At 48.7% G+C, this 15,506-nt stretch overlaps 1 protein-coding gene across 1 annotated transcript; it reads right to left on the bottom strand.

The window, feature by feature from the left end:
* Positions 1 to 699: 699 nt before the first annotated feature.
* On the bottom strand, positions 700 to 6,040 carry RESP18 (regulated endocrine specific protein 18). Its single transcript, XM_022567755.2, has 6 exons — positions 5,766 to 6,040; positions 3,990 to 4,094; positions 2,793 to 2,925; positions 2,523 to 2,562; positions 2,312 to 2,401; positions 700 to 750 (listed from the first exon to the last, which is right to left on the bottom strand). Exons 1-6 carry the CDS (start codon positions 5,869 to 5,871, stop codon positions 700 to 702), a joined length of 525 nt encoding a protein of 174 aa, XP_022423463.1. The 5' UTR covers positions 5,872 to 6,040.
* Between the last annotated feature and the right edge of the window lie 9,466 nt (positions 6,041 to 15,506).

Genomic DNA, 15,506 nt, shown 5'->3' with positions numbered 1-15,506 from the left:
AAACTAAATTTTGATATCTGCCCACGTGCTTACACCTCTGATGTATGAGAGTATGAGTAGAGTACCGTGGGAAGTAGAAAGCTTTGCAAATAGGACATTCTGGTATTTGGCTGAGCTGAGCATGAGTGATCAGATTACTCCCTCCCTTGTAAGATTTTACGCTACCAGGAGCAAACTGGCAAGAGTCAGCAAAACATTTAATGTGTGTACACTTTGATTACAGCACTTCTATGTTGATTCTTGAGCGCACAAAGAGTGAGAGAGCCCTGGCAGGGGCTGTAATAGTGGAGGTGGGAGACCCTCATAAAACAGCAGGGTCCAGGCCTGTCTGACATGGAAGGATGGGCAACTAGACCACACAGCATAGCTGGATGTGTGTAAAGAAGGCTGCCATTCCAGCTGTGGTCCCATCCTCGCTTTCCTCACTTCAGGAATGGTCACTGGAAAGAAAACAAGACAGAAGCAGCCTCCGGCAGCAGTGAGGGGCTGTGCTCGCCTCACTGCAACCCTTGTTCTGGTCCCACCTCTCTCACTTTGAAGGCTGTGGCCAGGTCCAAACCCGATCCATCCTGCCTCAGGGCAAGTCACAGAGAGTTTGCATCAAAGTCACTTTAATGATCCAGATTTCGGTCATCCTGGAACTTCCCCTCCAGAGGGCAATGGGGAGGGCACTGGGGCAAAGCAGCTTTGCATTAGGTCTCAATCAGCGACAAGGTTGTGGCCCACAGTGGGGGGTGACTCAAAGAAGCCCTAAAACCAGAAATAAAGGATTGGAACCGGTATGTGGAGAGGTGGCCCTTCCCTCACCTACTCTCCCACAAATGCTTCAATAACACCCTGATTTGAGTCACCTCACAGTGACTCAACCCATCAACTGAGTGCCTGTCCCCTTTGCTCCCACACAGAATTCATAGACTTCTCATCCGCTGATTTTCCCTTGGGCTCAGGCTGGAGAAGAACGGCAACACCTTGTTTGCTTTCATGAAGGCACGGCAGCAACCGGTCTCTCACAGGTGGGTCTGTCACTTAGCTCTGAGTGTGTGGACCCAGTGACCAACCTAAGCTTAGGAAGCTCAGCTACCATCTTATGGGAGTAGGAACTGGTTTCCTAGGAGAGCGTGAGAGGCTAGAAGCCCCCAGAGGTGCAGGCTGCCCCTGGATGGAGCACATGGCTAGCTGGAGGTGCCGGCTCCGCTGCCACCACCCCAGTCCAAGCCACTTCAGTCTCCCCTGGACCAGGATGATCGGCTCTTTACAGGACTCTCTGTTTTCACTCTCGCTTTTCTCACAATCCATCCCTGATACCGTTAGAGTGAGCTTTTAAAATCATATCACATTATTACATCCCCATCCTTAAAATTTCCTAGTTAACTTGCCACTACCCTTGGAATAAAATCCAAACTTTCACCATGACCTGTGAGCCCCTGTGTGATCGACCCCGAGCCTACATCTCCAACCTAATCTTCTGCCACTGACTTTCCCTCAGTCTTGCTATGGTATCCTTCTGTCAGGGCATTTGTCATTGCGGTGCTCTCTTCCTGGGAGGCCCTTCCTTCATATCTTCCACTGGCTGCCACCTTCTTGTAATTTAGGTCTTAGTTCAAAAAAGGACTTTTGTCAATATGGAGGAGTCTGATGTTTGGGGCAGCACAACCCACACTGCAGTCCCTGAGAGGAAGGGCAGGGACTGTGTAGGGGAAAGGGCTGGGAATCAGGAGACCTGGGTCCAGTCTTAGCTCTGCCATGAACTTGCTATGCAGCCTTGAGTAAGTTGCTTGACCAGCCTGGGCCCCAATGTCTCATCTATAGATAGATGGCAGTGCTAAATGGGTGTTTTCAATCTGGATTCCAAAGAGTTCAAGCATCCTAGGTAGATAACTCCGAGCCTTGCCTGGTTGACTTACCCAGGCCACAGAGTAGAGCAAGGTGGGGAAGAGGTGAATGTGAGGGCCTCTGGGCTACGTCTCCCATTCATCCAAAGGAGCTTTGCTATCACTTGCTATATACAAGGGAGTACATGGAGAAAAGGAGAACTTTTTACTTAACATTGAAAACTCTGCAGTTTTCTATGCCTTTGGAAATTCAGTGCCTGTGAATGATCCTATAGATCATTTCACCCTTAGAGACTCCCAGCACCTGCATCACACCCCCCAACCTTTCATATGGATGCCCACAAGTAGTCTGAGAGAGACAGGAAAATGCACCTTCTGTGTTCACACACCAATACACATTTCCCTCCTTCACACCTGCCTCCCTCATTTAAACATGTCCTTGGTGATTCCAACTTCCCTAGAAAAAGTGAGCCCCTCACCTTGACAGGGTTGGTCACCTCTCGTTTCAGGGCCTTCGAAACCACTTTGGAGGTAAAGCACTGATCCCTGTTCACCTTGACCACTGGGGCCTGTGAGGAGGGAAGCCAGGAGTCAAGAAGGAGGCAGAAAAGGGTGACAGGGCCCCAGAGGGAAAGAGATGGGACCTAAAGTCAGGGCTTTAAAAGTCTTGAGAAGACACATGAGTCTCACCTTGGGGAATAGGAGTCGAAGTTTCTCCCCTTGCTTGCTCCTACAAGAGATGGGGATGAGAAATGGGACCTAGGCTTGCGAGCACCTCCCTCGTCTCCCTTTGCAGGTGTCACTAGTGGTTCATGGAACTGTTTCCTGCAGATCCCAGACAGGACTTCTGAGTCATTCTCAGAGTGCTCCTGGCGGCTCTTACCTGCAGTTTTAATGCCCGTTCCCTCCCTGTTCTCTCTGTCCACCAGACATCATGGACTGACCATAGGCTTCACACACCTCACCCCAGTGGTTTTGGTGGGAAAGGCTTCTTGCCGCATCCTCACACATGGATCCTGGGGGTGGGGTTTGCCAATGTGCCCCATCTTCTGTGTCATCACATCCTGGGCCATGTCATCCTTCCAGAACAAACCTGCAGGTTGAAAGGAGGTGGTGAATTAATACCTGGGACGCTCTGACTGGCCCACTCCAGAGACCAGAGTGAGGTCAGCACTCCCCTTCTCCCTCAAGTGGCCAAAGGATCACAACTGGTGGAGAGAATGAAATGAGATGGCATATAAAATTTGCTTAGCACAATGCCTGGCATATAATAAACATTCAGTTAGGATTAGGACTATACTCTTTTTGCTGACTCATTTGATGCTATTGTGAAAATTAAATGAGATTAGGGATGTACAGAGTGCTGAGAAAACTCTAAGGCAGTGATTCCCAAACTTTAGAGTACATCAGAATCTCCTGCAAGGCTTGTTAAAACACAGATGGCTGTTCCTCCCTCCTAGAGCTTCTGATTCAGGAGGTCTGGGGTGAAGGTCATGAATTAGCCTTTCCAGCAAGTCTCCTGGTGATGCTGATGCTACTGGTCTGGGGATGCACTTTGAGAACCACTACTTTAAGGCATTTTACACATATTAGACATCAGTAGTGGTAGTAGTAACATGAACTCAAGCCAGATTTCCTATCTGATTCTTCTCCCATTCATGAAACTCTGCTCTAAGGAAGGGTCAGCCATCTGCCTTCAAGGGAGTCCCCACTCCCTTTCCTTCCTCTCTTCTATTTGTCATACAATTTGCTCTGCTTCCTACTCAGAGGCTTAGGGGTGTGTGTGTGTGTGTGTGTGTGTGTGTGTGTGTGTGTGTGTGTATTCTCCTGGATGAGGACTTAAGGATTCCTGGCTCTGGAAAAACTCAGATAGTGCCTGGAGTTGGGGCTAGTCCCAAGGAGTTAGATGCTGACCTCTTCCAGGGGCTTCTTCTAGAAGCCTCTGCTGGGCCCTTCCAGGGTGTTCAAGGGCTAACAGCCTGCCCTTCTACCTCCATCCCCATTTTGGTCTCTCCCAACTCTCCATGAGGTAAGCATGACAGGAAAGTGTCAAGTAGAGACATTTGGGGCTGAAAGCCTGTTCTCAGATCAAAAAGCCCCTCACTATACCCCTGTATCTGACCAAGCCTCAGCCTCTCTTCTCCAGCTCTTACTCACCTTGGGGCATAATCTGCTGGAGTACAACTTGCAACTGCTGGAAGACTGGGGTGGTAAATCCTTGGAGGGTCCAGAGGTGCCCCACTCCCACTTGGCCCTGACCATCTAAGGACAAAATAGTGGTGTGAGAAAGGAGCTTGACCAGAAGCCTTCCAAATCCAAGCTGAAGGAAAGCAGCTTCCTTCCACTATCACCCCTGGGTTCAGTGGTCTCTGTCCCCCTCACCAGACCCCCACCTCCTTTCAAGTCCTCCTTTTCATTTTTCCTTCCCCCGTCACCATCTGCCCTGTTCCTCAGCCCCTGCACCTCATTCACCTTTGGTACCAACTTCCAGGTAAGAACCAAGCTCCACAGGCAGCCTGTGGAAGGTGAGTTAAAAAGAGACTCAGAAAGCTACACACATAGAATGGATAATCAGGTGAACAGGTAGGGCGTGGAGAGCAGGTGAACTGCATTCAGGGAAGGCTTTGAAGCCTGGAGGGGATTGGAGAGGACGCCTGGAATCCTTCGAGGAAGGAAATATTGGTATGTATAGGGTTTGAGTGTCTGGATCCTTGTCCTGAAAGCCACAGTTTGCCCGACTGTGCAAAAGGGAAGGACGGGGATGGAGATAATTCCTAATGCTATACACACTTGCCTCATTCCAGGTAAATGGGGTAGGGTTGGAGTCTGGGATTTTTGTTTGTTTCTTTGTTTGTTTTCCTATAGTGGAACTACCATGAGTCATCATGAAAAGGGAATTCTCTTCCCCAGTCAAATGGACCCTAATATCATTTCCCTGGCTTTAGGAAGGAGCAGAACCTAATATTGAGAAGGAAAATAGCTTCTGGAAGGAGAGAGCTTCTCTGAGGCAGCGCTCCCAGAACTGATAGAAAAGTGGTGACCCAGACACCCTCAGTCAGACCCACAGGGCACCTGGCGCTGTCCGTGGTGCTGAGCGGTGGCCAAAGCTTGGCATGGAGGCGGCTCTGGGCAGTAAAGAGAGCGAGTCATCCCCACAAGTCTTGCCGGTCCTCTCCCACCCCACGCGTCCCGCCCCCCGCCCCCAGGTCACCTCCTACAGTTTTTCGCGAGTCCTCTGCATTGGCCTCTAAACCCAAGAATCGGGCAAGGAGAGTTGGCATCAGGCTAGGAGTCTGCGCCGTCTGCCCCAAGCGCAGGGCGCTGGAATCCTCGAGTCTGCGCAGTCGGTCTCTGGCTGCTCACACGTGTCAGCGATGGTCTACCCGGTTGGCGCAGAGTGAAGGGGGAGGAAGAGGATGGATCCTTTCCCCCTCCATCCTTTTTTACCCCATCCTAGCCTTCCCGTTCTTACCGGAAATTGGATCGCAAACGCCAGGCTCTAGGGGCTTATAAAGAAGCCTTGGGTCATCCCTCGGCCCAGCCTTCTCTCCGGAGCCCGATACCCGCGGCCCCTGCTCCTACTGTGCAGAGATCCTGGTCCCCTGACTATCCCTGAGCCATGGGCATCTCTTCCCTGGCCCCTCAGCGCGTCTTGGTTCTCTTGCGGCCGCCCAGGCCGGTTCTACTTCCCGCTGGCCCTGTGTGTTTCAGTCCTTCTCCCGAATCCCCAATCTTCCCGAGTCCGCTTCTCTTAAGTCCGTACCCCATACACCGAGCCCCACGCCAGGCCTGCGCCTCTTTCTGCGCAGTTTTCTCTTCTCACCCCTCAAACAGATTCCTTTCCTCCTAAGTTCCTAACCTTGAGGCCCCCGGACCCACTTCTCTCAGAATCGCTCTCTGGCCCTGCCCGCACCCCCCAGGTGTCCTCCTGACCGTGATCACTAACGTCGCGGCCGCTCCCTGGGCGGCTCTTCAGCAGCAGGAAGCAGAGGAGCCGCCAGAGCCCCCGGAAGCCCCCAGGCCCCAGCGGGCGCCGCATCCTCCCGGGCTTGGTGCGCTGGCTCCCCACCAAATCGCAGATGAGGTAGAGACAGCTGCTGGAGGGACTGAGCGGGGCTGTCGCTTCCCACCCGCTGGCGAGACTGGATCTGCACAAAGCTCCCTTGGCAGCGGGACCAACGGCCGGCGGGCCCTGTCCCCTGCGGACGCCTACCCAACCCTTACTTCTCTACCTCCCCACAGGCCACCCCACCTTACTCCCAGGAGCCCACTCCTTTTTTACATAAACCAGGTCCCGAGGACTACCGCCTCTACTCCCAATCCCAAGGCTGGAAAAACGGATTGCATGTAAAATGTGGGTGCGAATTGTACCTGCCTCATAGGTTTGTTGCGAGGATTAAATATGAACAGCGACTGGATAGTCGGCACTCAATGAATCTAGTCTATTTTTATTATCCTGCTGCTTACTTCCCCCTTACCCGCCTTAAAACCTTCAGCAGTCACGGGTTTGACCTGCTGAGTATATGCACATCCATGACTCCTCCACATCCACTGCCATCGCCCAGGTTCAAACCACTGTATTCTTTTTTTTTTTTTTTTTTTTTTTGCGGTACGTGGGCCTCTCACTGTTGTGGCCTCTCCCGTTGCGGAGCACAGCCTCCGGACGCGCAGGCTCAGGGGCCATGGCTCACGGGTCCAGCCGCTCTGCGGCATGTGGGATCCTCCCGGACCGTGTCCTCCCGTGTCCCCTGCATTGGCAGGCGGACTCTCAACCACTGCGCCACCAGGGAAGCCCTACCAAGGCCTTTTAATTTTGGGAGTCCTGAACCCCAAACTTGGTGTCCCAAACACTGTGGAAGCTGCAAAAAAAAATCCCTGTTCAGATATTTGACTTTTCCACTAGGTTCCTTAAAATCTTGCCCTGCACTTGTGCCATTTAGAAGGTATCTAAGGATGTGAGGGGGATTTGCATGTGGATTTTGGGTTCCCCTCTCTGTAGCTCACTCACTTCCCAGAGTTCTTGCTCAATTTCTACCTGCTCTGGCATTCCTGTACTCCAGCCACTACTTCCTTGGCCATTCAGACTTCCACTCTCTGCCTTTCGTGCCTATTTCCCCTTGTGCTACAGGAAACCGTGAAGTATCATTAGCGGAAAAGCCTGTTAAATGTGGAACTCATTGGTTGCGGGGGGAGGTTTTCCCTTTTTTCAAGGATTATATTCCCTCTAGTTTTTCTTGCTTGGCTGGTCTCCATGTTTTCATACAATCACTTTTATATTTTGTCTAGAGTATATACGTTAAGTGTTAATGGGAGGGTCTGACACAAGCTATTTTATCATGCCAGGAACTGGTTATCAATGATTTGTGTTGTACATAATATTCAAAAATTGTTTACAGAAATAATTTAGGCCTAGGAGCAAATGAGTGTGAGCCTGCTTTGAGAAGTACAATGCTACAAGAAAAAGGGACATATTGGTCTTTGGGTGGCTTGAACAGAGGTGGGTGTGCTTCTTTCTCCCTTTTAAGATTTCAAACTACCAGAGAAATAGCTATCAAAATGATCAATTATATGTGCATCGATACTGCACTTCTTTTCCCTATTCATTGGAGGGGACCCTAATGTTGAGAGTAATATCCTCAGAAGACCAAGCAGTTTATCAGGCCTATCGGACTTGGAGTTCAAGGGGAGGAATTTCCTTTCCCAAGGGAAAAAAGACCACCATAAAGTGTGGCAGGTGGTGGGGGGAGGGGAAGTGGATGAGGAAAAATGACACTTCAGCTGTGGTCCTACCCTGCCCTGCATTCATGTTATGAATGATGTCTGGAAAGAGAAAGGGATCAGAAACCAGGCTTCCAGCTGCATTACAGCCCCACCCCAAATGTCCTCTCTGTTCTGATCCTATATATTTTACTTCAGAGGCTCTGCCTGGAACCCACCTGTCCTACCACCGGACAAGCCCACAGAAAGGGTTTTGACAAAAACCCGCTTAATAAATTCAGAAGCAGGTTGTCCTAGAACTGCTCTTGTAGATGGCATTGCAGGGGGTGGAGGATAGGAATGTTTCAACCAGCTGCAAATTTTGCTCAGAGAAGAAAACAGTTCAAAGAAACCCTAAAATGGTAGGAAACAAGGGATTTTGAATTTGTGTATATATGTGCTAGATTATTCTCCCTCTAAAATGTAAACTCCCCCTCCCCCAATAAATAACAGGCTCTAATAACAGCCTTGATTTGGGCAAGTCCTGAGGCACAGTGACTTAGCAACTGCCCCACAGCTGGCCTCACCTTGGCTCCTGTGTTTGATCTTCTCTCCAGCTCCTGATTTTCCCTTAGATTTAGAGCCAGTCAAGGACCTTAACCTGGAGAAGAATGGCAGATTCTTGTCTGCAGACTTTATACCATGGTAACCAGTTCTTATCGTGGGGCTCAGTCACTCAGTGCTCCTGAGTGTCACCCTAGCAACTGATCTGGGCAAAGGAAGCACAGTTGCCATGGTGAGAGGAGTCAGAAGCTGTTCCCTCGGTGAGTATGCAGGTCTGGATTCTCCTTGAGGCTCAAGCTCCTCTGGGTAGAGTTCATGGCCAGCTGGAGGTGCTCAGCCTTCTGCAGTTGCCCAGCCGAAGCCACCACAGTGTCCCTTGAACCAAAACAATACTTCCTAACAGATCTCTCTGTTCCACTCTTGCCCTCTATCAGTACATTCTCTGACAGTGCTAAGGTGGTCTTTTAAATTATCATTCTATTCATTTCTTTAAAATCCCTGGTGATTTTCTTCTGCCCTTTGTGTAAGAACTAGTACTCTATACTATGACCTGCAAAGTCCCATATGGTCAGTTCTGGGCCTACTTCTCCAACCGCATTTCCTACCACTAGCTGTTCTGTTTATTTTTCTTATGTGCTATTTAAAACTACAAAATACAATAGCCAAGTTAAAAACTCACTGGATAGGCTCACTAACAGAATAAGAATGACAGAGGAAAGTGTTAGTTAAGTTGAAGATGGATCAATATAAATGATCCAATCAGCACAACAGAGAGATAACATTGGGGAAGAAAATTAGCAGAGCCTCAGGGACCTGTGGGACAATACCCAAAGTTCAACATTCATGTCATTGGAGTCCCTGAAGGAGAGGAGAAAAAGGGTAGTACATAAAAACTTATTTGAAGAAATCATGGCTGAAAACTTCCCACATTTGTCAAAAGCCATAAACCTACAGATTCAACAAGTTCAGTGAACTCCAAATGGGATAAACCTGAAGAAATCCATGTCCTGATACATCATAATCAAACTTGTAAAAACTAAAAGCAAAGAAAAAAATTGTGAAAACAGTCTGAAAGAAAAACAGCACATCACTTAAAGGAGACAATAATCCAAATGACTGTGTATAGTTCATTATAAATGATGGGAGCCAGAAGTGTAATAACATTGTTTAAGTGGTGAAGAAAGGAACTGTCAACCCAGGATTCTATATCCAGTAAAATGCACTTCAGGAGTGAAAGTGAAATAAAGAGGAAGAAAAACTAATTAATTGTCAGCAGACCTGCTCTTCAAGAATTGCTAAAGGAAGTTCTTTGGATAGAAGGGAAATTATATCTGAAGGAAACCTGAAACATAAAGAATAAGGGAGAGCAATAGAAATGGGAAATATCTGGGTAAATATTACAGACTATTCTTTCCCTCTTGAATCATTTAAAATATGTATGATGGGGCTTCCCTGGTGGCGCAGTGGTTGAGAGTCCGCCTGCCAATGCAGGGAACACGGGTTCATGCCCCGGTCCGGGAAGATCCCACATGCCGCGGAGCGGCTGGGCCCGTGAGCCATGGCCGCTGAGCCTGCGCGTCTGGAGCCTGTGCTCCGCAACCGGAGAGGCCACAACAGTGAGAGGCCCGCGTACCGCAAAATAAATAAATAAAATAAAATATGTATGATGGTTGAAAGCAAAAATTATAACATTGTCTGATAGAGGTTTCAATGTATGTAGGTGTAATTGATTCTAATTGACCACTACAACAGAAATGGGGGAGAGTAATGGGACCTGTATGCTGGTGAGATTTCTACATTCCACTTGAGATGGTAAAACAGTGATTATAAGTAGACTGTGAAAAGTTAAGCATGTATACTCTGATCCTTAGAGCAACCACTTAAAAAACCATAGAAAGATAGTAAAAAACACAGTTGATACACTAAACTAGAATACTAAAAACTGTTTCAATAATCCAAAATAAGAAAGAAAAGGGGAAGCACATAATTATGGAGGTTGAGAAGTCCCGTGATCCGCCATCTGCAAGTAGAGAACCAGGCAAGCTGGTGGTATAATTCAGTCTGGGTCCGAAGCCCCAAGAACCAGAAGCACTGATATCCAACCAAACTCAGAAGATGGATATCTCAGCTCAAGCAGAGATAGCAAATTTTTAATGTCTTTTTTTTTTTTGCTGCACCACGTGAGGCATGCGGAACTTCACCAACCAGGGATCGAACCTGCATCCCCTGCAGTGGAAGCACAGAGTCTTAACCACTGGACCACCAGGGAAGTCCACAGAGACAGTGAATTTGTCCTTCGTCCACCTTTTTATTCTGTTCAGGCCCTCAATGGATTGGATGATGTCTACCTGCGTTGGTGATCTTCTTTACTCAATCTACTGATTTCAAAGGCTAACCTTTTCCAGAGACACCTTCGCAGGCACACTCAAGAATAACATTTTCCTAGCTCTCTGGGCATCCCTTAGTGCAGTCAAATTAACACAGAAAATTAACCATCACAGTGAGCAACTGGGAGTGAATCCTGCTGGGGACCCCTGAGGGTCTGTGTAGAACTGAGATTGACCCCCACCAAGGGAAGGATATGCTGAAACTTTTACCCACTAAACTAAGTCCTTAATTGGTTGAGGGCAGCCTCTGAGGGTGTTAAATCCCAGATATTTCAAGGCTGTCTTGAGCATAGGTAGGCAAGTTTCCTGGACCCTGCAGAAAATCCACTGGATGAGAAGAGTCCCATGGCTTGAGGTGGGAAGCTGTCAGCACATACAGATATTGTCCACCTGCAGCTGCATGTGGGTGCAGAGACAGGCCAGGGGACACGAAGCAGGGCTTCTATGGAGTCAGCTATGCAGGTGTTCAATAAATATCTATTGCATGAATACATGTTATCTACGACTTACAATACTTCCCTGACTAGTCTTCAATTGCCTTGAGGCAGTAACCATGCATTGCAGTGGCCAGGCACAGTGAATATATGATGGGAAAAAGTAGGGTGGGTGGTAGGGGTCAACCTAGTTAATAAGAACTAGATATAGACAAACATGCTGAGTGTTATGTTTAGCTATGTCCTTAGATGCAAGGATACAGGGGAGAGGACATGCATTGGCAGCATGTTTAAGCCTGTATTACCAGAGGAGTGTCTCTTAATTTCTCTGGGCTGTATAAGCGGGTGGGGGCTATGTTCTGAATGTTTAGTCCCCCCCAGATACATATGTTGAAATCCTAACTCCCAAGGTGACAGTATTTGGAAGTGGGGTCTTTGGGAAGTGATTAGGTCATGAGGGTAAGGACCTCATGAATGGAACTAGTGCCCTTATAAAAGAGACCCTAGAGAGATCTCTTGCCCTTCCACCATGTGAGGTTATAGCAAGATGGAGCCATCTATGAACCGAGAAGCAGGCCCTGACCAGACACCTAATCTGCCAGTGCCTTGATCTTGGTCTTTGCAGCCTCTAGAACTGTGAGAAATAAATTTCCATTGTTTATAAGCCACCCAGTTTATGGTATTTTGTTACAGCAGCCTGAACAGACGAAGACAGTGGGCTTGATACTTTCCCATGTGCTCCCATTTGTGAAGATCAAATGAGCTGGGCGTTAAAGTGCTTTGAGAAATATAGAGCCCGAGGTGTGGGACAGCTGGAGTTGGGTTGAGCAATGGTGGCTAATGTCCCCGCTCCCAGGGGCAAACTGACCGTAAGTACAAACCTGTTAAATGTGCGTTATTCTCTGTGTGGTTTCTTGGCGTCTGGTGGGAAGACTTTCCTTCCACAAATGGAAAGACGACCAAAAGGACACAGCTGAAGGCCTGGGTGGGCAGTCGTTCCAGCAGCAATTCCACCTTGCCTTTTACCCACCTCAGAAATGGTCTGTGGGAGGAGGGAGGGATCTGAAACCAGGCCTTTGGTGCAACCAGGGGCTATGCTCTCCGTACCCCATGCCCCAAGCTTCCCTGTGTTCGGATCCCACTTCACTCACCTCAGAGACTCTGGTCGGGTCTAAATCCCACCCATCCTGCCTCCAGACAAGTCTGTAGAGTTTGCTTGAAAATCAGCTTTAATAATCCAGATTTGGGTCAGCCTGAAATTGCTTCTTGAAAGCACCAGGGAAGGTGTGGGGATGGGAGTCTTCCCCTGAGGCCTTAACCAGCTGCAAGCTTGTGACTCTGAGTAGGGAACAGCTCAAAGACATCCTAAAATGGGAAGAAAGGAGGAATTTTCAATGAATACCCTGAGGCAGGTGTTGCCACTCCCTCCCTCGCCCACCTCACCCTCCGACTGAATTCAGGACAAGTCTCAATAGCAGTCTTGATCTGAATAAACCCTGAGACTAGTGACTCAGGAACTGTCAGACTGCAGGCCCTTCCCTGGTCCCCATCTCTAGTTCCGGGGATTTTTCCATTAGACACGGGGCTGGTCTGTCCCCTGAGCCTGGAGGAGAATGGCAGCTCCTTGTTTACATACTTGATAGAACCATGGTAAACAGCCCCCATCACAGGGTCAGCCACAGTACCAATGACGAGGTCTAGCAGCCAATCCAAGTTAAAGAGGCCCCACTGCCATGGTGACAGGGATGGAGACCAGTGCCTTTGAAAGGGGTGAAGGGCTGGAGCACCTCTGAAGTGCAGGCTGCCTCCGGATGGAGCCCAGCTAGGAGCTTCCAGGCAATGTTGCCATGATCTTAATCCAAGCTACCAACAGATCTCCCCTGGATAACTCAATAGTCCCAAACAGGTCTACTTGTTTCTACTCTTGTCTGTTTCATAATCTATTTTCTTTTTTTAATATATTTATTTATTTATTTTTGGCTGCGTTGGGTTTTCATTGCTGCACATGGGCTTTCTCTAGTTGCGGCGAGCGGGGGCTACTCTTCGTTGCGGTGCGCGGGCTTCTTATTGTGGTGGCTTCTCTTGTTGCGGAGCACGGGCTCTAGAGCGCAGGCTCAGTAGTTGTGGCGCACGCGCTTCGTTGCTCTGCGGCATGTGGGATCTTCCTGGACCAGGGCTCGAACCCGTGTCCCCTGCATTGGCAGGTGGATTCTTAAACACTGAGCCACTAGGGAAGCCCTCATAATCTATTTTCCGTCAACATCAGTGTGTCTTAGAAAATGCTTATATTTTCCTATTCCTTTCCTTTAAAAAATCCCATGTTGGGGAATTCCCTGGCGGTCCAGTTGTTAAGCTGCTTAGCGTGGCCAAAAAAAAAAGAAAAAAAAAAATCCCATGATGATTTCCCAGTGCACTTCGAATAAAACCCAAATGCTGTCTGTAGATTATAAGCCTTGAGTAGTCTTGGGCCTTGTCCCAAACTCATCACGCTGTCAGTTGCCCTAAGAGCCCTACCATCACACCTAAGGACAATTGCAGTTGCCATTCTCCCTGCCTGTGGGACTCTTCCTCCAGATCTCCCCCGAGCTGTTTCCTTGTGTGATTTAGGTCAAAGTTCAAATAGTCACCTCCTCAGACTGTCCTTAGTGTGAAGAGGTCTGAGTTGTGAAGCAGCCCAACCTCTGCTGGGGTCCTTGCGAGGAAGGGTAGGGGCAGTGGGAGGGGAAGGCTGGGACCTGGGCTAGCCCTGCTCCACTCAGTTTCTCAGCTGTAAAGATAGATGGGTACCTACTTAGTGGGAGGTTTCCTATATGAGCTCCAAAGAACTCAAGGGTCCCAAGGAGATGCCTGAAAACCTTGCTCAGGGGATTTCCTCAACACCACAGAGGAGAGAAAGGGGGAGGCTGAATGCGAGGGGCTCTGGGGACTCTCCCATTTAAGAACTAAGGACAAAAGCATAATGTATGTACACATAATGTATACGGATGGATGGGCGAGGGGAAGATTAGGGTCATGTCATACTCAAGATTTTCTTAGAAAAACAGAGCCTGTATATATATCTATATATATATATAGAGAGAGAGATACACATCTATCTATCTATACATATATATATATTTTTTAAGTTAGAAAATCTCTGAAGTAGATTTCTGCAGGCACTTCAAGCTCTGTGCCTATGCTTGATCTTACAGAACCCCATGCCGCTGGAGGCCCACAGCCCCTGCATCCCACCGTCGCTGAAATCTGTGTTAAGGTGTCTGTGAGAGACAGAGAAGGTGGGGGCGCCCTCTAGTGGGAAAAGGAAGAATCCTCCTTAGAATCCAGCCGACCCTGGCAGGCATTTTTTCATACCAATACATTGCCTTTAATCCTCACAGCAACCCCCGAGGGTTGCCATTACTACCATACCCATTTCACAGCTGTGGAAGAAGGGACTTGAAGACCTTAGATAATGGGTCCAAGGTCACATTTGGGCAGCGGCAGAACCAGGATTGGGCTGGCTCTGTCTGTACTGAAAGCCCTGTTCTTTCCCATCCTCCAGGCCCTCTCTTCCAGATGCCTCTCCGCCAGGTTCAGTGGAGTCCTATCATTCCTTATCAGCCAACATCTATCCCCTCCTTCACCCTGCCTCCCTCTTTAAACAGGCTCTTGGTGGGCTCAACCTTCCCAGACAAGGCCAGGCCCTCACCTGCAGCAAGGCCTTGCAGGGGTTGGTCATCTCTTGGTTTAGGACCTCTGAAACCACTTCAGTGTTGCTCCCAGTTTACCTTGGTCACTGGGCTCGGAGGGGAGGCAAGGCAGGAATCAAGGGTGAAGAGACAATGGCGAAAGACCTCAAAGGGAAAGAGAGGAGGCCCAAATGGAGGATTTCAAAATCCCTGAGGGAATCTCACCGTAGGGAACAACGGCAAATAGGAGCTGTGCTTCCCAGTCTCCTCCCTTTGCAGACATCACTAATGGATCCTGGGGTTGCTTCTGGCTGAAATCAGACAGCCCCTCTCTTCATTCTATTCACCGGACTTCTGACAGCTCCTACCTGCAGCCCTAACACTTATTCCCTTCCCAGCTGCTCTGTCTACCAGATATGTGTAGGGCACAGGCCTCACACATCTTAGCCTGGTGGTTTTGGTGAGAAAGGCTGCCTGCCCATCCCTTGAGCAGGTCTCTGGGGCATGGAGGCTGGGCATGTGCTCCATCTTCTGAGTCTTCACATCTTGAATGACATCATGGTGGAAGGATGGAATGAGTTGACACTTGGGACAGTTTGATGGGCCCATCCCAGAAGCCAGAGTGTGATTAGAATTTCCACTTTCCCCAAAGTGCATAGGGACCACAGGGCATTGGAGGGATCCAGAGTACAGGAGTTTGTCTTCTGCCTACCTCAGCATTTGAGTCCTGTTCTTGGAAACTTAATTAAACTTGACAAGCTTCAGTTTTCTCATCCATGAAATGACTAACCTCATAGGGGTGTTGAGAGAGTGACAGGAGATAATGCATGTAGGTTTCTTAGCACAGTGCTTGGCGTGTAATAAGTGATCAAATGGGAATTTAATAATGATGCTGTTGTGAGAATCAAATGAGGCTGAGGATGG

This window comes from Delphinapterus leucas, chromosome 8 (genome assembly GCF_059928025.1).
Source record: "Delphinapterus leucas isolate spDelLeu-1000000601 "Yukka" chromosome 8, BTC_Dleu_Yukka2, whole genome shotgun sequence".
Lineage (NCBI taxonomy): Eukaryota > Metazoa > Chordata > Mammalia > Artiodactyla > Monodontidae > Delphinapterus > Delphinapterus leucas.
The sequence above is the reverse complement of the archived record's forward strand: the minus strand, read 5'-3'. Positions and strand labels throughout refer to the sequence as shown.